At 36.5% G+C, this 25288-nt stretch overlaps 2 protein-coding genes across 2 annotated transcripts; both read left to right on the top strand.

Moving 5' to 3' along the window:
• The first annotated feature begins 2287 nt into the window (after positions 1-2287).
• Positions 2288-20625, top strand: LOC140765278 (alpha-glucan water dikinase, chloroplastic). The gene is made up of 34 exons (XM_073104272.1): positions 2288-2446; positions 2544-2816; positions 4478-4519; positions 4608-4717; positions 4822-4900; positions 5052-5143; positions 5268-5445; positions 7038-7262; positions 7417-7755; positions 7856-7963; positions 8091-8189; positions 8377-8511; positions 8621-8709; positions 10060-10194; positions 10672-10834; positions 10972-11061; positions 11142-11327; positions 11949-12011; positions 12081-12143; positions 12239-12298; positions 12496-12648; positions 12773-12856; positions 14085-14261; positions 14326-14432; positions 14561-14774; positions 14890-14993; positions 15181-15319; positions 15558-15683; positions 17053-17163; positions 18623-18721; positions 19457-19630; positions 19710-19802; positions 19896-20011; positions 20147-20625. The coding sequence occupies exons 2-34, from the start codon at positions 2565-2567 to the stop codon at positions 20349-20351; spliced, it is 4410 nt and encodes a 1469-aa protein (XP_072960373.1). The 5' UTR covers positions 2288-2446; positions 2544-2564; the 3' UTR covers positions 20352-20625.
• A 1982-nt stretch (positions 20626-22607) lies between these two features.
• LOC140765423 (chaperone protein dnaJ C76, chloroplastic-like) lies at positions 22608-25042 on the top strand. The gene is made up of 6 exons (XM_073104505.1): positions 22608-22791; positions 22911-23091; positions 23644-23836; positions 23933-24039; positions 24446-24653; positions 24776-25042. Exons 1-6 carry the CDS (start codon positions 22643-22645, stop codon positions 24907-24909), a joined length of 972 nt encoding a protein of 323 aa, XP_072960606.1. The 5' UTR covers positions 22608-22642; the 3' UTR covers positions 24910-25042.
• The last annotated feature ends 246 nt before the right edge of the window (positions 25043-25288 follow it).

Genomic DNA, 25288 nt, shown 5'->3' on the forward strand with positions numbered 1-25288 from the left:
TTCTAGTAGCCAGCCACTCACATCATGTCTCGTAGCAAGCAAGTAAGCAACTCCCCACGGGGTCAAACTAAATTCTCCTTTGCGTACTTTCACGGTGCTTCAATGGGGTCCGTAGCTGCTACTATCACCCACATTTATGATTTATATGTGTAACGTAACCTCTTTGACTCTTGTTCATCAGAAGACCCATTCATCTTCGTCACAGTGGTCATTTCTAGTGCCAAATTATGAATCCCCTAATCTATGGCGGTTCTCTTTTAATATAATTTCATTCATTTTACTGATATATTTTTTGCATCACAAAGAACACAAAGAGAATAGTACAAGACTTACCTGTTTTAATCAATCAAAAAATAAATTAATTAATCCGTAGGATTTACTTTTTATGGCTTGGATTCAATTGGGATCTATGGCATGGCACCTCATCGATCAAATTACTAATATATTTGTTTATCAATAGAACAAAAGAATACTTAAGATATTTTAGTAAATATAAGAACTGATTCAATTTAAAAGAATAAAGATAATTGTATGCATAACTATGTGAATAAAATTGATTTAACCTTAAAAAAGAGAAAGAAACATATCCATCACTCCACGCTAAAGAGACGTGGGATTGCTTCCGTGGTGGGTAAGCGTCCGCTATTAATTATCCTTCCTTTTAAGAAAGCAAAGCATCCCCTTATCAACTTTGTTTCTTTCTGAGGAAGTCTTTTGCTGGTCGGAGAATACCTCCTCCTCCTCCTCCTCCTCCTATAGTCCTATATATATATATATCTTAAACATTGTGTATATAATACCAACATTTATTCAAGAATCTCTCAAGCTTATTCTAATCACCACCACTGTTGACAAACTCTTTACTTTGGCTCCTACTGAGCAGCAGCTACTTCTCACATTGCTGGCCGTTCATGTCTTACTTGTATAATTTTGTATGCTGACGGGGACTTAAATGAAAATTAGCTTCAATGAACTTGAAAATGTCGAAAAAAGAAGAAGAGATAAATTAAAATGTTGACTTGCCAGCATTATTACTGTTGATATATATATATAGTAGAAGATAAGAGTGTTGTCACAACTCAAGGCAATAGTATAATGATAAAATAATTCCATATATAATATTTATCTAGTAGGAAAAATATCTGAGATATTAACGGGTCGGGTCCCATGATCCCATCCCTTCCATCTCATGGCCGTCCTCTCGTTTCGGAAGGCTGAAAGCCACGTGATGCGCCTCTGAGAACCTTCGTCCACACGTAGAGGAATGGATTTGAGACGTGTCGATGATGGAAGCTGCACGGTTTAGAACAGCAAGCATACGGTGGCTTCAACTTGTGCGTTGCCAAGTGGCCGTAGATCGACTGCATCACCATCCGAGAGTGCAGGAAATTCTTACCTCTACGTATGCCTGGCAGCCTGATTACCGTCAAAAACGGTTACAGGCAAATTCACATTTTCACACTTTTAAGAAGAAAAAGCTATATTTTCTAAGTGTTTTTTTCCTCGATTTACGCCTAATTTTTTTATTATTTTTAATTCGATCCAAGCATTTTAACCTTTTATTTTGGGATTTGATTTTTTAAAATAGATTTTTTTTATAAATAACACCCTATATTTTATTTATTTTGTGATTCATATCTGGTTTTCTAAGAATTTTATGTAACTCGACCTCTCATTTTCTCTAATAATTCTCGTTTAATACCTTGACGTTATTTTGACTAATTAACATCGACCAAGCTACTAAAATATCTTCCAAAATTCTCTCTCATTTTTTTTTATATGTCCACCATCTTTTTCACCTATCTCCTTCACCATCATCGTTGTTACTACCGTTGCCGTCATTACCACTATCTTTCCTCGTTTCCCCCCTAACTCCTCCTCCTCCTTCTCCTCCTTCTTCTTCTGAAAATAGAAAAAGAGGATGAAGAAGATATCGGTAATTTAGGTAATATCGGGGTGTTAAATAAGAATTACAGAGAAAAATGAGGGGTCGTATAACAAATCGTCAATGACAAATATGAATCACGAAATAAATAAAATATAGGGTGTGATTTGTAAAAGCCCTTTCTAAAATAACCTATTACAGTTTTATTGTGAAGAAAAAGGAGAGCGAGAAAAATATGGCATCCGATAGAAATCTTCCAAGTAATCCGATGCAAGAAATTCCTGCCTACGTTTCTACAGACAATCTCCTTCTCCTAGAGAGCGTCAAACGCTACAATCGAGATAGAGCGCTTCCGCCAATTCCTGTGATCGCCTCGTCCATCTTTTACTTTTTCTTTTCTTTTAAATAATTTATTTATTCAGTCATATCTCTCGAGCTCTCTATATACCTGTCGATATTTTTTCAAATCCCAACGACGAGAGAGAACGCTCGAAAGCTCTTCTTAATCACCCACTGCCTCACCTCCATTTCCTTGACCGATCTCCTCGCTTGCTCAATCTGGTATTCTCTTTCGAATATTTTCCAAATTTTTTTCAGTCTCAATTCGCGGTTTCCCTGCTCGATTCAGTGATGCAAATTGGGTACGATTTGTTTGCAGGTTGGTGTATGATTTAGGAACATGAGCAACACCGTGGGACATTGCTTGCCCCAGCGAGCTCTTTGCCGGCCTTGTGCTGTGGGGAATCCGAATAGTAGATCACACCAGGGGAGCTCTCCGAGTTTGCTGTGTGGGATTCCGACTGCGTCGAAGGCAGAGCACGGTTTCCTTGGGAGCAAGCTGAGTTCGTCGACGACGAAATCCTTGAATCAAAGGCGTAGAGCCGTTTCCATGGTTCCTTGTGCTGTTTTGGCGCCAGATCGTTCTTCCGAGGTGATACAATACGCCCCACACCTGTTTGATACTTTAACCGTGACGGTAGCTTGTAGCAGTATTTCTAAAATTAGAATCTTAATCTCGTTTCAAACGATCACATATAAAAGGTATCAGTTTTTACTTGAAAATTCTCTGAAGATCTTGAAATAAATCATGAACCAAGGGATGATAGGCGTTTTCATCATGTGATGGTTTGCGCACTCTTCTGGGTAGGCACTTCTTTGCCCCCCCGCCCCCCTACTTCTCGTGCTACTGTAACTGTTGGATGACAAATGCACGCCACAGGAGCTATCACGCGCTAGAACAAGATGATGGCTTTTTCAACGTTATAGATCAATGATGCAGGAACCAGCAATCGAACATAGTTTATGATGTTCATTGTGCCTATCAAATTCAATTGGTCAAAACTGTAAACGTGCAGTACAGGCATCCTTCTTGTGGATTATTTTGATGTTCTCTCAGTATTTTGTTTCTAGTGTACCTCTGTTGATTTGCCATGCCTTGATCAACACAGGGGCATAAGTGATTAGACTGTTTTTGCTTTTTGCCTCATTCATAGATTAGTATCGTGATGTTTGTTATAGAAGCACTTTAATTCTATTATACCAGAATACGAATGCCATGATGCAATTTAGGAATTCGTTTTTCTTATTTTAATATCCTTCTATATTAAATCCTCGAAAATTTTGACCTGTGGATTTGAACTCACATTCCAAGTTTCTTCTCAGTATAATTTCCTTTTGTCAGCTCTCCAATCCAGGACAGTAGTTGGTGTTTATATTCAAGTTTGAAATCATATCCTAGTATTCTTTTTTTTTTCTTCCTTTCCTTATGTACCTCTCTGTTTATTACCAGAAATCTGCCTCAGCATCTTCTTCCCTCTACATTAGCCTGTCCTTTTTGTCCTTTTTCATCCTTAAACCAGTTCTTTGGTTCTTCCTTGGGATATATTGATCCACTAGGTTTCAATTCTTGCACAGGCTTCAATAACCACCTGAGAGTCCATGCCCCTCAATCACTAGCAAAATGGCTATGTTATTCTTTTGCCACTATATATCTTATGCACTTAAGAATTTTATGATAATTTCGTTGTATAATCTAAGAGTTCTACTGTGTCTTGCATTTTTATCTAGCAGTTGACAAATTAACCACCCTTTTTCAAACCAAGGGAGCCCTGCTGTACTACCTGGATGAACTTTGACGGACAATGCACTGAGAAATGGTGCTCTGTAACCTGATCAAGATCATGATTAGAAAGCTCTTCTTTTCTTGATAGTGGTTGAGTGAGGACTTTCATGTAGGATTTGAAAGGTGCTCTGTAAATAAAACTGTAGAGCTATGCTACTTTGGTTGTTGAACTTTTTAATCATCTCTACTTATAAAATATTATGTACACCTAAAGGATTAAAAAGAAAAATGGATTTAGTTCTCACATGAAAAAGAAATTTGTGACATTTCACATAGAGAGTTTTGTTGATTTCTTCAAAATTACAATTAGATTTTCGCTTGATGCTAACATGTAATCAAAATATTCATGAGAAAGAATCAAGCACTATAAAAATGAATGAGCTGGTTTCCTGCAGCCATCTGCATCCATGCTGGTTTTATATCCAAAATGCTTAAGATGACTGTTTCCTAACTCTTCCTTTATGGTGCAGCTTATGGGAAAATTTGAGCTGGACTCAAGTTCTGTACTTCAGGTAGTGCACTTGTAAATGCAAAATAGTTTGATTCAATAGAGAAACAACCACTTTTACTAACCGAATTCTCATATCTATAACTGAACAGGTTGCCGTTACTGCCCCATCTCAGGGTTCTCCTGCGCAGATTGACCTTCTAGTTACCAATAGCAGTAGCTCTCTAGTTCTCCATTGGGGTGCCATTTGTCCAAGAAAAGAGTAAGGCTAGCTGCTAGTGCTGGAATTTTCTTTGTGGGTTTGTACACATGACCTTTGGCTTTGGTTCTTTTCTTCTGTCTTTTACTACTGTTCCTTCTTTACAGGGACTGGTTGCTTCCTTCAAGTAGACCAGATGGAACAAGAACATATAAAAACAAGGCTCTACAGACACCCTTTATAAAAGTAAGTTCTATCAAATGAAATACTCCAGTCTATGCTAAGAAAATTCATCTGCCATCTCCTGAAGAACTCTAGTCTGATTATTTTTCACTTCACATGTTAGTTTCTTTTTTCATCCTTTCATCTGAACAGAAACTATTTCATAACTATGCAGTCTGGTTCCAACTCTTTGCTGAAAATAGAGATTGATGATCCTGAGATACAAGCAGTTGAGTTTCTAATAGTTGACGAGGCACGAAATAAATGGTAAGCAGTGCTCAAAGTATCAGCTGCCTATTATTGTTTTATAGAGAGGACAAATATATTTATATATCTACATATGTGTGTGTGTGTGTGTGGTTGTAATCTGGTTTCCTTTTACTTTCAACAGGTTCAAAAATAATGGCAAGAATTTCCAAGTTCAGCTATCAGGAAGCAGCAAGGAGAATCAAAATGTTTCAGGAAATGCGAATTCTAATGCTACAGTACCAGAAGATCTTGTGCAGATCCAAGCATATCTTAGGTGGGAAAGAAACGGAAAACAAATGTATGCACCTGATCAGGAGAAGGCAAGATCTGCTCTCTGTTTGCTGACAATATGATAATATTAAACATAGTTTGCTGCCTATTTAATATAAGAAGCAACACCAAAAAGGCCCTGCATGGAAGCATCTGCATCATGAAGCTGTTTATAGATGTTCAATTCATTCGTATTGTTTTTTGGATTTGGCGAATTTGTCTAATGTGTTACATACACACACATCCGTAGCTCCAGTCACCAATATTAAACACTAAATACTAATGATATACTTTATATAGTGTTGGCATTTGATGCATGGAACCAGACACACATATAGAATATAAATAAGGCTAGGGCTTCACATCCATGGTGTGAGATTGGTTCATCCTCAATCCCTGATTGATAGCTCATCACCACCTTTCAGTAAGACCATATATAAATCCCTTATTTTATGCCTTGATCTTGAAAATGCAGCCTTGTAGTGATAGCTCCATCGTAATTGTGATCCAGTTTTGCTCCTGTGACATGATTTTGGCTCAAAACTGGATACATTGCAATGCACTGCAATGGGTAATCCTTGTTATTGTGGATATCTCTTTGGTATGGCTGTTTTTCAAGTCTTTTATCAGGTTATTTTAGATTAATTGCATGACCAGTAAGATTCAGTTTTCCTACCAAACTTTTGTTTTCAGTTTTCTCTTGCCTAAAAAACTGGCCAGCAACTTGACAATGGTTCTTAAGGGTTGATGTCAATCCTTCTAGCTTAAATTATTTTGGTGTTATCTAGACAAGAAAATTATAGGAAGGAAATGAGAGAGGGGATACGTGATAAATTTAGTAGTTTAAATATTTTATATATTTGTGTTAATTCACCAACTATTCTAAAACTTAAATTATTAGATAATGATAATTTTAATATTTTATATTCTAATATTGTCCCTCACTTCTAGGGTTTGAGATATTTTGATAGACTTAAAAAGTGGACTTGACTTAAGTATGAGCTGTTATATTTTACATAATAGAAAGATTTATAAGAATTTGAATTCAGGACCTCTTCTTCTTGTATTATGTTAATTCATTAACTACTCTAAAAACTTAAGCTGTAAGAGAATAATAATTTTTATATTTTATATTCTAATAATTTGATAGGCAAATAAAAGATTAATTTCTTAAGGTAATTTTGCATTCATGTTTGATTAACTGTCTTCCAAAGACTATGTTGGCCTCCAAGTCCTGAATCTAACTAGATAGTTAGCCAGATTATTTCTCCTTTACTTGTTATCTTGACATTTTTTTAAACACCTTTCAAATGAACCTTTTGCTTCCCATTTCTTATACATAGTTGCCTTTCTTGATAAAAAGTAACTATATTTTCATTCTTTGTAGCTATCAACCATATCGGCTATTCTACATCTCTTAATTTTCATTATGCTGGTGAATTCACCAGGAAGTTTTTAGAGTGCCTTATGTAAGAAGCAGATTTGGTTGATCTGGTCTAAGGCACACTTCGTAAATTGTGAACAAAGGCTTTTCTCTACATTTAACAGAATGAGTTTGGTTTTTCATAATTCCAGTTTAGATATTCAATATCATCTTTCACTGGAAATATTTAATAAGATGGCAAGCCATGACATCTTTCAGGAGGAGTATGAAGCTGCAAGGGCTGAATTGCTAGAGGAAATTAACAGGGGTGCTTCTGTGGAGCAGCTGCGAGCAAGGCTGACAAAAAAGCCTGAGGCTAAAGAGAGTAGAACTAAGAAGTCTGCTACTGTTGAAAGTGAAATTCCAGAGGACCTCGTGCAAGTGCAGGCATATGTACGATGGGAAAAAGCTGGAAAACCAAACTATCCTCCAGAAAAGCAACTTGTAATGCTCTATGCTCCTATATCTCACCAATTCTCAAGATATTTTGTTTATTTAACTAGTTATGCTGGAGCGAATGACTAATACATCCGTCTATCAACATAAAAAACGTCCACTCGACAAAATCTTGAAATCTCTTTGGTTTCATGTTGAACAGATAGAGTTTGAGGAAGCACGGAAAGAGCTGCAACTTGAGGTAGAGAAAGGAACTTCTATCGTGGACCTAAGGAAAAAAATCTTGAAAGGAAACATACAGAGTAAAGTCTCCAAACAGCTGAAGACTAAGAAGTATTTTTCTGTGGAAAGAATACAGCGCAAAGAAAGGGATATCATGCACCTCCTTAATAAACATGCTCCACAAACCGTAGAAGAGAAAGTGTATGTCTCACCAAAATCCCCGACAGTGCTTGAGCTCTTCTCAAAGGCTATAGAGGAGCAGGAAGGTTCTATCATTCTCAAAAAGGAACTCTTTAAACTAGATGACAAAGGGCTTCTGGTTAGGGATCTTAATTCCGAACATCATTCTTCAATACTTTGTTACTCATATTTCTTAATTATTGACATTGTATGCATACCAATTCTTTCCTGGTTTGAAGGTAACTGTCGTCAGTGCTTTTGGTAAGACAAAAGTTCATTTTGCCACAACTCATAATGGGCCACTTATTCTTCACTGGTCACTATCAGGAAAAGCTAGAGAATGGAAGGTAAAATTGTGGTTTAAATTTTACCTTTCATGTTTAGTACCTATTCTCTAGGCTACTCACAGAATCACGGCACTGTAACTTGTGCCAAATCCCCTTTTTGTTCACAAGGTAATTGTTGATCATTCAGGTACCTCCTCCAGATACAGTGCCTTCAGGTTCAACATTACTAGAAAAGGCATGTGAGACGCCATTTATTGAGGCTTCCTTAGCAGGCTTAGTTTATCAGGTATGGATACCTTTCTGAATCCATTTATTAACCAAAAATGATATCTGCATTTTACAGAGGACAGCTAATCAGTTCAAGATCTTTTAGTCGAGACTGTTATTGACATGTTGCAGAAAATTTTCTTAAATGCCATATTTCTAGTTTATTCCTGAGGTCTTTCCATAACAAATATTATTCTCAAATGCAGAGTATTGAGATAGAACTTGATGGAGGGAATTACAAGGGATTGCCCTTTGTTCTTCGCTCTAATGAAATATGGATCAATTTTAACGGCTCCGACTTTTTCATTGATTTCAGTAGTGAAACTAAAGAGAGTAGAAAGGTAGACATTTCTTTTGTCTTTTTGTGGGTTCATTAAGATACTATTTCACATGATTGATAATCTAGATCTTTTTCTGACAATGAATTTTCATTTTTTTTTCCAATAAAAGGATGCTGGGGATGGTAGGGGCACTGCAAAAGCTTTGCTGGATAAGATAGCAGAATTGGAGACTGAGGCTCAGAGATCTCTTATGCACAGGTCTAACAATTCACACTTGCCTTGGTTTAATTTAATTCTGTTATATAGTTTTCAACTGATGGTATGAATTTTTCGTTTCTTAAGCTACATAGGCTTTTTTATCATTATGTATTTTGATTTGTTGCAACTATACAAAATACTTATTAATAACAGATAAATTATAAATGTAAGGAACCTCATGCTAAAAGAATAATTCTAAACATAAAACTATCATGTAGGTTTTAATACATATATTTAAACGAAAAATAAAAAATTAACATGTTGAAGATCCAAAAATATTTCTAAATATTTTATTTTTTAAAAAAAAATATTATAAATACATATCAGTAGCACACAGAGGCGTGCCATGCTACCATCGGCATGGCATGGCATGTGCCACTAATACGACCATCATTGCTCATAACACAAGGATGGCGAAGCTTTCCAAAGGAACCTGACATGTCTGACAATGACCCAAAGCCGCCGACCAATGCACTTTGCCAACAAGCTGCAAATATGAAAATAGGGCTACACTATTCTCTACTCTATTAAATTGAAAGTAAATGCAGGAGATGGAAGAGGATTTATGAGTGAGTTGAGAGGTGGACTACGATTGCTCTAGTGACACCCTAACAGTTGAATCCAACAAATACTTTGGCAAGGTATGGAGGGAGGAGAAGAAAAGGAAGAAGAGGGTAATGATGGCGTGGTAAGGAGGAGTAGGGCTAGAGTTTATAAAGAGAAGAATTCTTAGGGTTAGGCCAATGGATGGTGGATCGGAGTTGTTACGAAAAGAAGAGAAGAATAGGAAGAAGGCATGTGCAACGCATTTGACCCTTCCTCTAATTTTCTTTTTCTGGATATTACACAGTTATACCTGTTCTTATTGATAAGACAGCAGTTAAATTGATTAGTTCTCCCACTTTCTTTTTCAGTGTTCGATGATGAAATTCTTTAGTATTATTAGGCATCATGAAACTGCTTAGTCTTCAAATGTTTATAAGTCAGGAACCTTGTGATACCAAAATTTTATTAGATAGAATAGATCAAAGTCTCATTTTTCACAGAATTTTGTCTTACAATTAGATATTTCTGTTCAGTTAAGCTTGAATATAATCCTTGTCAAAGTGATGTTGGTTCAAGAAGTTTCTCTTTACACTGTCCAAAATTTACATAAGAAGGTTCTAACTTGATTGCTATGGTTTTGTAATCATTATGCTTGGAAACAAAAATTATGGGTTAATGTGTGACTGAATCTTCTTAGGGAGAGTCAGTGTCAAGGGAGAACTACATATGCTACTCCAACATTTTTTTGCTCTGCATAATTACGTCCATCTTTCTAGTAATAATTGATTATTCTTTTGTTTTCAGATTCAACATTGTGGCAGATCTAGCTGAGGAGGCCAAAGATGCTGGTCAATTAGGTCTTGCTGGACTTCTTGTTTGGTTGAGATTCATGTCCACAAGACAACTTACATGGAACAAGAACTATAATGTCAAGCCACGGTAATTTCTTGCTCACATCTTGTTTAAAATTTAAAATTAATAAAGAAATTTACATTACTCTTCCTTAGAATGGCTAGATTAAATTCTCTCTGTGAAAAAAACTTGAAAACTTTAAACTTTGAACAAATGGTGCAGAAGGAAAAGACTAACATGTATGTGCAACTAAACCAAGTACTACAAATAGACCTGGCCTGAACGATCCCTAATTTATAGGTTTTTTAAAAACTTCTAAAGAGCATGAACTTGGTCCAAGAATTATGAAATTACGGATCAGAACCTCCTGATTTAAATGGCGGTGATTTCCATTCAACATAATCCAATAGCAAGCAACTGTGCGGCATGATATTTCTTCTCTCTATATCTTTTGGAGATAATCAGAAATTCGTTACTTCTGCTGATATAGTTTCTGAAAAAGCCTTTTTTGGTTGATCATATACTGTATTTTTTATATCTAAAACTACAATTTCACAATTGCAGTGAGATCAGTAAAGCTCAAGATAGGCTAACGGACCAGCTTCAGAATATGTACAAAACCTGTCCCCAGTACAGAGAGACTCTAAGGATGATCATGTCCACTGTTGGTCGTGGAGGTGAAGGCGATGTTGGTCAACGTATTCGTGATGAGATCTTAGTAATCCAGGTATGCATCATTAATCGATAGATCATCTATTTATGATGATATGATCTTATGCAGTTGATCTATGATGAGAAAAAGGAAAAGCTGGTCCATGACTTGGCTGTGCTAGATGCATCATCAGTAGTTTTTTGTTATGACAGAGAAACAATGAGTGCAAAGGTGGAATGATGGAAGAATGGCACCAGAAGCTACATAATAACACGAGCCCAGATGATGTAGTAATCTGTCAGGTACTTGATGTGTGGGCTCTTGAATGTTTAAACCCTTTTTTCTATCTATCAGATTCTCTGACCATGATTTCTATTTTCAGGCACTTATTGATTATATTAAAAGTGATTTTGATATTAATGTTTACTGGGATACATTGAAGACAAATGGGATAACAAAAGAACGTTTATTAAGTTATGATCGGGCCATCCATTCAGAACCAAAATTCAATCACAATCAGAAAGAGAGTCTGCTGCGTGATCTTGGACACTACATGAGGACTCTCAAGGTCAGTACTCAGTACGTTATGCCATTATCTTTCTTCAAATATACTTATAGAGAACACTACTTTCTTGTGGAAGAAAATTGCTGGTGTAAAGTAACTTATAGAGAACGACATAAATACTAGTCCTAAAATTATCTGGATAAAATTTGTCCTCTTATCATGCGTAAGCATTGTCAAATTTCTTGATGTATCTAACCTTTCTCAGGAAAGCTATTGCAATGTGAAGTGCTCTGTGTCATTTTAGACCTCCTTTTGTTATCGACGTGAAATTAAATTCTATTTGCTGGACGTGAACAAATTCATTAGAAAATAGGACATTAGCATATGATGTGAATTATTGTCAGAATATGATGACTTAGTTGCATATGAAACTTATAAACAAGTGAACATCGATAAGATTGGAAGTAATTTTTCTTTTAATTGGTGTCACATGTGTAGAACTGTAGATATTTTTACTAGATGCAAATTATTGAAAACCATGTAACTTGCAACTGTTTGTTCTATTGGCTTGCATTCGCTAGAATTATATCTGCTTCTTGATATGTAAATGCCTTTCTTTTCCTGTTTTATTTTGGAAAATATTTTTTCAGTCCTACTGAAATCCCGATAATGATCTACCTTCAGGCAGTCCACTCAGGTGCAGACCTAGAATCTTCTATTGCAACCTGTATGGGATACAGAGCTGAGGTACTTTCTCTTCAATTTGCATTTTACATAGTCTTATTGATGAATGCTAAATGAAACTTCTATCTACAGGGTCAAGGCTTCATGGTCGGTGTTCAGATAAATCCTGTGAAGGGTTTGCCATCTGGGTTTCATGTAATTAGCTTTAATATCATTTTCAGAAAATTAACTAACCAGTGGTTTCTTATACTGAGAGCTCTTTTGACACAAATATTTGATTGTTTGAATAGAACTTGCTGGAATTTGTACTGGAGCACGTGGAAGATAAAAAGGTGGAACCTCTTCTTGAGGTGGGTGCCTCATTACTCAGTTATTCTCCAACATCTATGGCATCTATTTTATTAATGTGGTGACTTTTTCTCAATTGCTTTTACTAGAAACTGAGTGCCATCATGAAGGATAATATATCTCTTAACCTCCCAATAGTATACATATTTTCAATCTTTAAGCAAGTGAAATAATGACTATTACAACTGTGACCTTGAAGGGCTTGCTGGAGGCACGAGCTGAACTTCGACCATTGTTACTTAACTCCCATGAACGCTTGAAGGATATTATCTTTCTGGATATTGCTCTTGATTCTACTGTCCGGACAGCAATAGAGAGAGGATATGAGGAACTGAACAGTGCTGAACCTGAGGTCTATACATCTATATATTTTAATTCCTTCCTGTTGGCATCTTAGTCCGTTATCATCTTTTTTTTTCTCTGTGTTTCTTTACTTGGGCTGGATTATAGACTCATTTTCTTGCATTTTATGCCAGAAAAAAATGTACTTCATCACTCTAGTTCTTGAAAATCTTGCACTCTCTATGGATGACAATGAGGATCTCATATACTGCTTAAAGGTACTATTTCATCTAGTTTTCATTTTACTCTTCATTTAGAAATTAATAGTAAAACTAGTCTCCGCTGTGAGCATTTACAGTCCGTTTGTGGCTGATTTATTCTTGACTCAAAGAATGAGTTGTTCTGGAACTGGTTCTCTGGTTTCTGAAATCTTTTTAAGAAATTATATCATCAGAAAATCTTTTAAATGTCATACTTCCAATGAAGCTCTAATTTTCCACAATTATTCATAGTAAAAGCATCTGGACAAAATTTTATATAGTTAAACTTGTATAACCTGATATTGAATGTATTATAAGTTCAAATCCTCCATCTTCAAGTGAAAGCATGATCAATATGAACAATCTAATTATGAGCTATGAATCAGCTGTTTTATGCACTACACTTTGTAGTACTTTAGATTGTCTCTACTTGCATGGATCACTCTATAACTTAGAGTGCAAAAAATGTGTATCTTAAATTAATAATGGCCGTGTTGGTCGGCACTCCCCATGTCGATAATGACATGGCCCCTGGCACAAGGTATGCCAGTGGCACATCTCTGTGCCAAGTTGTGCCGACCGATACGAGCATGAGGTTTAAAACACATTTTATTGATCTGAAATAAATCTACTAGAGTAGTAAATTTAAAATATTTTATAATTTCTTTTTTTATCATGTGACAAATATAATACGTCATGTGGAGCCCATTTTTTTTTAACAATTTTTGTTTTCAATCATATTATAGAGTTCAATTATTAATATTAGTTTTTATGAATATGTTCAATCATATTATGTGATTGAATAATATATCTATTTGACCATTCCTATATTTTTAAGAAAAGAATGTCATTTATAAAAATAATCTAAAGAGAAAAAACTCTATTGTAGGATTTAATACTATATTTAAATCAAGAATTAAAGATTAACATGCCGAAGACCCAAAAACATCTTAAATACCCTAAAAGATAAAATATTTTAAGGTTTGCCAATACATGCTAGTGGCACGCAGGGGCATGCTGGTTGGCATGCCTCATGCCTTCGACACAACAATCGTTGTCTTGAATATTAATCATGATGATCACTCTAATGAATTGTGAATTGTCAATTGCCATTAGATTTTTTGGTAATATGATAATATCATATCAATTAGGAGTTATGACATTTTTTGGCATCTGAATAGGGTTTGCTCATTCCTATCCTTCTGGTCTAGAAATGATTGACTCTATCTGGATGTTGTTTCTGAAGGGATGGAATCATGCACTAGAGATGTCCAAGAGAAAAGATGACCAGTGGGCATTATATGCAAAAGCATTTCTTGATCGAACACGACTTGCACTCGCAAGCAAGGGAGAACAGTACCATCATATTCTGCAACCTTCAGCTGAATACCTTGGCTCATTACTTGGAGTTGATCAATGGGCAGTACGTACTATCTTTTCATATTTGGCTCAGCTAGATAATTGCATTAATAAATTCTGTCCTGCAGGTAAACATATTTACAGAAGAAATTATTCGTAGTGGATCAGCTGCTTCTTTGTCTACACTTCTTAATCGACTTGATCCCACTCTCCGAAAAGTGGCACATCTGGGAAGGTTTGTCAATCCTTCCATTTTTTACTGCATCTAATGACACATGATCTACATGCCATATAGGTGATTGTAGAAAGACATCCTCAGATGGCATAATCCATGTTCTGACCTGGGTTTCATTCACTGAGCAGTTGGCAGGTTATAAGTCCTGTCGAAGTAGCTGGCTATGTCGTAGTTATCGATGAACTACTATCTGTCCAGAACATATCTTATGACCGACCAACTGTTCTGGTGGCAAAAAGTGTCAAGGGGGAGGAAGAAATACCAGATGGCACAGTTGCTGTGCTTACACCTGATATGCCGGATGTTTTATCTCATGTCTCTGTGAGAGCAAGAAACAGCAAGGTTATTTTTGGTTCACATCATTAAATGAAGTTACTGAATTTTGATGTTACTTCTAATGAATTTATCTTTTGGAATATATTTCAATGTCTTAATATGTTTTTTTTCCCTATGTAAGGTATGCTTCGCAACATGTTTTGACACTAACATTCTGTCTGAATTTCAAGCAAATGAAGGGAAGCTATTTCGCCTAAAACCCACTTCTGCAGATATTGTATATAGGTAAAATCTTATCTCCTAAACTTGTATATCCCATCAAGAACTAATCCTTTTCCTACTACCAAAAGGCATCTATACATCTTTACTATTATCACTTTCACTTTCCTAACATCATTCTGATTGAAGCAACTCTGGTTATATATTTATGGTTTATTTGATTATTCATGGTTTCCTGGTTTTCTCTCTTTAGGGTGATAGAGGAAAGCGAACTGTCAGGTTCGAGTTCTTTAAACATTACAGATGATCAATCTTCACCGGCTGTAAATTTAGTCAAGAAGCAGTTTATTGGCAGATATGCCATATCAGCTGAGGAATTCACCAGTGAAATGGTTTGTAACCTAACATGCATTTAGCATATTCATGGACCACGTTTGAGTTTTTCCAGTATTATTTTGGTTTACTATTTTTCTCAACTGTAATATAGAATGATAAGAGCTTGTTGCTCATTAGAAGGAACCAAAATTTTGTTCCCTTTGCAAATAAAGTTAATAATTCCTAATGTTTAGCTAGGTTGCATGTTACCTCTATGCCCCGCAGTAATGATTCCTCATTTTTCTGTACTAACAGGTTGGGGCTAAATCACGGAATATATCATTTCTGAAAGGAAAAGTGCCTCAATGGGTTGGGATTCCGACCTCAATTGCACTACCATTTGGCGTATTTGAGAAGGTTCTATCTGATGATGTAAACCAGGTGGGTCTCCTTTCTCATTTTCATGGTTGCTTTGTGTTATAGATATTGATATCTAAGAAAGAAAACTCATGGAGATTCTATCTCGCTCTATGCTTCTCTGGTTTCTATGCTTCAAGTAGACGCGGATTTGTTGCTTAAGAGTTGGAGTAAGTTACTCTGATCATGCACAGGAAAGTGTTTTGTGCGGTATTCGTAATATGACCACTTATGTGTGGAAAGGATGGGGCAGGCAGCTAACTAACATTCTCATTAAAATTTAGACATTCATATGGATTCTTTCATAAGTATCTATTTATGTTTATATGCATAGCATATACATGTTTAAAGTAAGCATACAAAAATATGAGTCTTTAGAATAGCCAAGCATAAGTGGGTGATTTTCATATCATAATATTCTTTTCTGATTAGCTATATGAGTTATGTATAGTAGGAGAAATCACTTTTCTTGTATGTGTAGAGGAAATGTCTGAAGACCGAAGCATCGCGAGGGTTTAATTTGGTGAACATGCCCAGATGCTGTGTCCTTAGCACGAAGCTTTCTAAGGACAAAGATTGCCAGGCCTTGACATGTTATGCATGCATAATATCTGCTAGTATGCATGTGTAAAATAACTAGTGTAGTATCACACATTTTAATAAGCAGCTCCATTGCCTATACAATCCTTGATCAACAGGGTAGGAGGTAGGTGCCTCTCTTATGTCGTCAGCTATCATAGCAGATAAGTAAGTGACCTGTTTATGACCTAAGCAGTGCAGCATGATATAATAGATAGGTCGTTTATTATGTGTAGTTCTTAACTTCCTGATCTATAATCACATACTTTCTGATCTATAATCTTGAACATTCTTATTTGTTCAAAATTCAAGCACCAAGATTGTGTCATTGCTGGGAACGTTTAAAGATATAAAAAATATCCTATAAGTTGTGTGTTTTCTGTGTAGTTCTGTTTTTTTTAGTTACATGCTCATAAGTTAGTAATTTGGAACTTTTTGATGCACTTAATTGAAATTATCTACTCCTGTTTAATGTTCTTTGGTGTGGTTGCCTTTTGAAACACTAAATTATTCAGTTTTTTGCATTATCCAGAGTTGGTTCGATATCTCTGAACGTTGTGTTGTGTGCATTGATGTGAATAATTAGAATGATCTAGTGATTAGTAGCTTCTCTTGTATGTCTATACTTAATTCTTTCAGTAGTATCTTATGGTAAGAAGTATGAATGAGTAATGATATCAGCTGGTTTTACTAGGCGATACTACTGTCAGCTTGATTTACATTTTAGCTTAGCTCATGTTAAAAGGTCCACAAATCTGAGATGACGCTGATCTTGTTGCTCTATGATGCTTTTCCTTTCTCTTTTAATTCTCAGGAAGTAGCTAGCAACCTACAGATGTTGAAGAAAAGGCTAACGCAGGGAGAATTTAGTGCTCTTGGTGAAATAAGAAAAACAGTTCTTCAATTAGCACCTCCAAGTCCGTTGGTAAGAATATCAAAATTCTAGCATAAAAGCTTACTATGATGCAGATTGAAAAAAATAAGCATAGATTATATGCACCTTGAAAAATTATTCTACAAGGTTGGCTCTCTGAGTTTCTGCTTGTTGGCCAGAAAGTTTTCATCCTTCTAAATCCAACAAAATTTTGTGATAACTGTTTTCTAGAATCCACCCTGAATGTTATGGAATGCTAGCAAAATATTATTCTATTTCTTGTAATTTGCTCTCAAATTCATTCTAATATTTGAAGTTTGAACATTTGAAGCAGGTATCCTAGGTTCTTTATATGGATAAGCTTCTCATAAAAAGGTAGTAAAATGTCATGAATTCTGCAGTCGTACTCTCTGAGTACATCTGTACTTTATAACTAAATGGGATGATCATTAGTGATGTTTGTTGTAACTTTCCAGGTGGCCAAAATTGTTTAGATTGCTCCCATAAGTTGAAAACTCAAGGCCGTCCAGATGATCGTTCTTTCCAAATTTTTTGATATTTATATATCAAATAATAGGTCTCAATGTCGTATATTCCTTTTGGGTACTTTAAACTTCAGAGTAATAGGTTTTGACTTAGTTATATTTTCTTACGATCAAGTAAGTCCTCTAAAATTTTGTCCTTGCCATCCTTTGAGGACTTTCAAGTCTCTTCAATCAAATCTAATCTTCTTTATCATCAAAACATGATGATTGTGATTGTAGCAGTTTCAAGTATAGTTGAAGGCTGGAGCTCTATAGAAATTCAAGGTCTTGCATACATAGATGATTTTTTTCATCATTATGTAGTGGCTGATTTTCAGACCAACTGGTCCAAAACCCTTTATATATTTCACCACATATGAAAGAAATATTAAATTTCAAATCATACTAATGTGAGAAATCTGTCAATTTCACCTTTGTATACTTCAATCTCTTTCTTGGATATCTGATGGAAATCTTCCTGCTCTTCTTTGTATAGCATACAAATACTGACAGAATACAAGCTCTGATCTCATTAAATTTATTTGTTATATGCTGTTGTGTTAAGTCAACCAACATTTGGAGACAAAGTGGAGCAAAAGGAAAACAATAAAAGAGTTAGGAAATCTACATTTTCCAACAAGGGGCACAATTGACCTCTGACAACTAACTTTGGAAATTGTTGTGAAGTTGTGAGATATCCAATAGACATTATTATTTTTTTAAGGATGATGACAGCTAATGTATATCTTAAGATGCCCTTAGTTGTGACCTTGTCATGTGCCAAATTTATCATGGCAGAATAGACCCTACTAGTGAGTTGACTGCTTTACTTTGCCTCGTCCATTCTGAAGTTGCACCGTAACTTTCCATCCTGTAGCTTCTTTTAGTTTATATAATTCATCATGTATTTCAGAGGTACAATTTATAAGATGATTAGTCTTTTCCGGTAACCTGATATATGAGGCACTCAATAAATGGTATTTCAGGTAGAAGAGTTGAAGGAAAAAATGCATGGTGCTGGAATGCCATGGCCTGGTGATGAAGGTGAATCTCGGTGGGAACAAGCATGGATGGCAATTAAAAAGGTGAGAAATCCAGTCTGTATTGTAAAAACAGTCCATGCTTTCTTTGAAAGGCTATGCCAAATTTCAATGAAAGGTAAGGACAAGTTGCACCATAGATTAGATGGAAGTTCTATTTCTTTCATTTATGGATGTAGGTATGTTTTCTTAAAGCTGGCTTTTCATTTACGGACTGATACTTCTCTTTAATTTGTATTGCCTTTCTTAACATCAGAAGCTAGCTGCACAGGTCTAGGCCACTTTGCCAGTCTTAGGGGACTTCCAGTTCTAATATTTGTATATGATTAATCTTTCCTCTCATTCATTTGATCTATGTCATAAATCTGATAGGTTAAATCAATATTTTAAAAAAAAATAACATCATCTCGGATCACTTTATCTTACAGTATTAGCATGAGAGAAAGCAAATGTTTTTTATAAAATCTTAAAGCCTCCTTCCATTTTATTCTTCATGTTAAGCAGATTCATCTTTTTTTGTAAGAATAACTTAGGATAAGCCTAGTTATAGACATTTTTAAAAGTAACTGAATAAGCCCAGTTAAATTTCATTATGGTCATGAAAGAAGATTAATGTTGTAAAGACAAAAGTACAGAAAAACAGGAGTTAAGTAGATACACATTATCTTCTTTATCATATCTCAGTCATCTATGATTTCAGTCTTCTGATCAACAGTCTCGTTGTGATGGAGACTTCAGGAGCCATTAGCACTTAGTTCTAATTGAGACATTTCCATGAAGGTATGGGCTTCAAAATGGAACGAGAGAGCATACTTCAGCACCCGTAAAGTAAAGTTGGATCATGACTATCTTTGCATGGCTGTCCTGGTCCAAGAAATTATAAATGCAGATTATGCATTTGTGATCCATACTACTAACCCATCAACTGGAGACGCATCAGAGATATATGCTGAGGTATGGTTTTGGAAATAGAAGCTACTCCTACACTGTTTCTTCACTATCAGATATTTATTCATTTCCATCTCACGTGCAGGTGGTGAAAGGACTGGGAGAGACACTAGTGGGAGCCTACCCAGGTCGTGCCTTAAGCTTCATCTGTAAGAAGAACGATCTAAACTCTCCAAAGGTAAGGCATCATCCTTTGCCAACAATTGCAAGCATGTCATGGAAGAACATCTTTCCATATGTAAGAAGTGAGCTCTTTCCATCCCTTTTACAGGTCTTGGGTTACCCAAGTAAACCAATTGGCTTGTTCATAAGAAGATCAATCATCTTCAGATCTGATTCTAATGGTGAAGATTTGGAAGGTTATGCTGGAGCTGGACTCTACGACAGGTCAGTGCTCCTTTTTAAGATGACCCAACCTTCAAGTGTAACTAATCATGCAATGTTCCAGAAAATATATAGTATTTAGGAAAATAACTATATGTGCTCAAATTGATGGTGTTTATGTTTCTAATCAAATTACAGCGTGCCCATGGATGAGGAAGAAAAGGTGGTTCTCGATTACACGTCTGATCGCCTGATCACCGATGGCAGTTTCCGCAACTCAATCCTCTCCAGCATTGCTCAGGCTGGGAGTGCCATTGAGGAGCTCTATGGCTCCCCGCAGGACATTGAAGGAGTGGTAAGGGATGGAAAGATTTTTGTCGTCCAAACGAGACCGCAGATGTGATTTATTCATTGTAGAACGTTTTGTAGCTGAGCAGCATTGCTTCACTCCAAAGGTACTGCTGCTCATGCTGAAATTTTCACTTTTCTCCCTCTTTTGCCTTCCACACTTGCTCTGTAAAAGTTCTGGATCCATAAAGGCGAACTATCAAGGATACTATGTATTATAGTCGCTTATACATAAATAAACCACTTATGTAAGGCCTACAATATAACTAAATATTATTTAAGGTACCTAAAGTTCAATAAGAAAAGGAAATTTTTTCTTCTGTTGTCAATGATTTATGCATTTATCTCCTTGTCATGCATGCAACCTTCCCTTGTGCAAATATCTTTTGTGCCTTTGTTCTATACCCTCTTACATCAACTGCATGACCATTTACTGGTCCGCCCACATCGATGTTGAAGACTCCAACAAGGAAAACAAATTCCATACTTTCCAAAATCTCTACAGGGATATTTTGTAGTTCATTTCACTGTAAACCTTATATTTTCACTGCTTCTAATCTAAAGTCCTATGTTCCATTAAATTATAGAAAACGCCCTAAGCGAGCTTTATACAAGGCTAATTCCAAAGTCCACCACAGTGGAAGATACATGGGAGCTGAGGCAAGTTAAAAAATTTAAGAAGACATTGTGTAAAGACAGTGGGTAATTTGTACAAACACAACACATGCACGTTTTTAGACGACCACCCCGCAGTTCTTTTTTTTTTTCTCTTGGTATTGTAAGCCATTTTTTTTCATAAAATATGTATTATTATGTCACTTTTTGCTTCTGAAAGACGCGAGCAATAATAAATATTTGCTCCCACTCTCACATATATTTACTTACGCAATACATAAAATAACTACGAACTATAAAGGAATAATTACTGTGAAATAGAAGAGTAATAATTGTATATGTATCATATAGTTATTGTAATTTTCTCTTTAGTCTGTGGAAAAAGAAGATGAACTTTTTAATTAATACGACCTCGAGCCAAGCCAGCCCGAGCTACTCTAGCTTAACCCCGTGACGACGGTAAAAAAGGCTAAGCCAACGGCGGGGAGTGCCTCGGCGACCCCCTATCGCCGACCGGCCACAGGAGGAGGGAGCAGCTTCAACTCAATAAAGTCTAATAAAAATCAGTGGCTGTAAGTAGAGGAAGGAAGAGGATGGAATGGAGGCCAATATGGATTTGGCGCTGGATATGGGAGAGATGGCACAGTACACAGTGGCAAGGCAAGGGTAGTAACTCTAGGAGAAAGTGGTGGGGGGTCTATCACAGCTCACGAGGGACTACGACGGAGGAGCTCGAAGCCCCAAGTACTCGCCAATGCCGCAGGCATGATATACCCTCAAGCTCTTCGACCATGAAGGTCGTCGGCCAGAAAATTGGCGACGGCAGGGGAGAGATTGAAAAGTTACATATCTCGCCCCAAAGAAAAAAAATCAACCAAAGCGGAGGAGCGAGGTCTCATCGGCAAAGGGAAGGATAGCAAACATCATTAGTTCCATTCAGGGCCACGATGAAAACAAAGAGAGATAATTAAGGGAGAGCTCGATAGAGAGGGAGGTGCTCCTCAAATTTATTATCAAATAAGGTCTAATTTACTATATAGTCTTAATCAATGATGGTTGTGCCACAGACACGGACCATGTCGGCGCACGGCACGTGCCGTGACACTTGCCAGCAGAGGATGAGAAGAAAAAAAACGAGATACTTACCTTCGTCGTCGCCGACCGCCACTCGCCACTCACCTGCCATTGCCGTTTGTCGATCGGCGACGGCGATGGTGATTGACAACGGATACCTCAACGGTGAGCGACGGAACTCTTAGGAGTGGTGCAGTGCGGCACCTCTCGTGCCATGTGCCGATACGCCGCCAGCACGGCCATCCATAGTCTTAATAAAAATACTGATCTAAAATACTGAACTGAGCAACATTTTATATATATAAATCTCTTTAACTTAATCTTTTAATAGTTAAAAAAATATTATCTGACCATAAAAACGTCCAACTGGTTAGCATTTAAAAAAAAGCTGAATTAGACCTTAATTTGTAATAAGTTTGATGGACAATTCATTTTGGTTATAAAAAAAAAAAAGGAGGGTCTAAATTGGTCGAAAACTCGTTCATGCTATTTAAGAGTGCCAAGTAAGAAATTCCTGAAACCCTCCCTGCAGAGGATGTAGTCCCAGGCTTTGGACCCCACCAGGAAATATCCTATAAAAAAATAACACTTTCTAAAGCAACGTGCAAATATCTTCTTTCATCCCATCCACAACGAAGAGTAGAAACTAGAAAGGCAATGAGCAACAACAATACGAAACCACTGAGAAAGAAAAGAACAGAAAAAATGATAGACTGCAGCACCTCCTCTTCTATCCATCTCTCACTCCTGAAACCTCCAAGAACTCATCCAAACCACTTGACCACCGCATGGAAGCCAGGACCAAAGTGAGCACCAATCGATCCACTACCTAGTAATCTGGATTTCCTCTTTGTAGTTTCTCTCTTATTCTCTGATCTTATTTTAACTGGTCTTTCTTTCCTTCCTTCCTTTCTCTGTTTACTAGATTGAGACAGATACCAAGTAGCATCATAAGATGCTGCAGTTCCAAAGCTGGGAAGGAAGCAGCAGGGCCTAAAGATTACTATCAAGTGCTTGGGGTGTCAATTGACTCCTCTACTCAGGAGATCAAGGAGGCTTATAGGAGATTACAGAAGCAACACCATCCTGATATTGCTGGCCATAGGGTCCACTCCTTTCTTTCACTCTATTCTTAATTTTGTTTAAGGAAATAAGGGAAATTTATAATAAACAATCACTCTAATGGTTGCCTTCACTATCATTCATACCATTCTATATGGATATTTATGATTCGAACTCCCCCCTGTATTTTGTTTTTAATGTCTCAAACAACTTTGGCGTTAGTTTTCTTACGGGATAGATCTTTTATTATTCTGACTCCCTGTATTTTTCTTGCCGGATAGATACTATCTAGATGAATTATATTAACTATAGGTGCAAAAATGGACTTAATATTCTTGAGTAAGCTTTTTCACATTAAGGTAAAAGTAAAAAATTTGCATCACTTATTGTGGGCCTGATGTTGTTTTAAACCAGATGAATCTTCTTTTGTTCTTATTTTACTGAGTAGAAGTAGGCATTTGTTTAATATATTTCTCACAAAGTACAAACATCAAATATGTGGCTCTACTGATTGAAATATGTGTATGTAAAGGAAAAAAAGAAAAAGAAAAAAGATTAAGTGTTGCACTTTTTTAATGGTGTTTCATATATCAAAGGGTCATGAATTCACTCTTCTGCTGAATGAGGCATACCGTGCTTTAACGAAAGAGGATAGGAGAAGAAATTATAATGGTGCAAATGCCAAGAGGAGAAGAGGATTTGAAAGCAATTATTCCGGGAATGGTTATAGCTCATGGAATGGACCAGTGAGATCCCAAGCTCTCTTTGTAGACGAGAATAAATGCATAGGTGAAGCATCAAACACCAAGCTATAACCATCCTCTCTCTTAGATGCTATTCAGCTTATCATTCCATCCTCATGGGATAGCATGGCAATCCTCGCAGGTTGCAGGGAGTGTGTGCACCACGCAGGGGAGACATTTGTGATGGATGAAGCTCTAGGATGTGCACGTATCAAGGTTCAATTCGGCGACTCCGAGAAGAAGATCGAGGTTAGAATAACACAAGCATAGGTCTTATATTTCCCTCCCTTATGTTCATTTGTTTTTCTTGCATAGTTGCATTATTGTCTTAATGGAAAAGAAAAAAAAATGGTGGCTCAATTAAGATTTTATGCCTTACATTTTCGACATGCTATCTCGAGTCTTATATTTCATGTTATCCACTTATTTTTGTTAAAACTTAAACTAACAACAACTAGAAGAGTGGAAACAAAGCAATCGTTATGAAAATTATTGCTTTGCAATAATCCTCAAAGATAAGAGTGATACATAACATCCATACTTGTTATGTTTTGCTGGGAACTAGTGCGAGATTGTTTAAGTTATGATGTATATACATAACATCTTACATTTTTGGATCAACTGGTTATGTGATAAGAGATTATTTTTATGGCAGGTGTCCATTGATTCATGCCCTGTGAACTGCATCCATTGGGTGGAGAGTGAAGAATTGCCGCTGCTCGAGTTTCTCATACGACCGCAGCCGAAGGAGGCTCATGGTGTGTTTGGAGGAGGATGGGAGAGGCCTAATGATGTATTTGCAGCTGCAAAATCCTTCAGCAAGCAATTGAAACAGCAGCAGGAACAACATGAGGACCCCATAAGTATACTTCTCTCTCTCTCGGTGACCATCATCAGTTCAGAATATAATTAAGAGTCTTAGTGCAGATCATATAGAGGCCTATTTAGCTAAGATTCACATCTTAATTTGTTGTTGGTGGTGTAGGTGAAGCAGATATGGAAGCAGAGACACCAGCTCAAGCTGAAGCACGACATCGTGCTGGATTGAGGCTGCAGTGGCAACGACTGTTCGAAATTTGGGACTGGTTGAGAGATTTAAATCAAAAGAGAGTAACTTGAGGGCATTCAAAGAATAGCAGTGATAACATATTTAACTAGACAAGAAGGATATATCACCTACACTCCCGTATCAAATAGTTTCTACTCTGTTAATCGTATCATATATCAAAGGAAAAAAGTAACCAGGCCATAATATCATGCTTTGTTATACATGAAAGGATGGAGCATTGTGTCAAGAAAAAAACAAAATCTTCACATTTCACTTGAAAATAATATCCTGTTCTCCTCAGGGAGTGAATCATAACTAATCACTTTTTCAAAGTCAAATATGAGATCTCGGAAGGAAAAAAAAAAGCATCAGATTCCTGCATTATTGAATCGTGTAATCTTTCAAAAATGACAACCTACCACAATTTAATGTTTCGTTTCATAGCAAATC

Source organism: Typha angustifolia, chromosome 8, assembly GCF_048772165.1.
Source record: "Typha angustifolia cultivar Huaian chromosome 8, ASM4877216v1, whole genome shotgun sequence".
NCBI classification, from domain to species: domain Eukaryota; kingdom Viridiplantae; phylum Streptophyta; class Magnoliopsida; order Poales; family Typhaceae; genus Typha; species Typha angustifolia.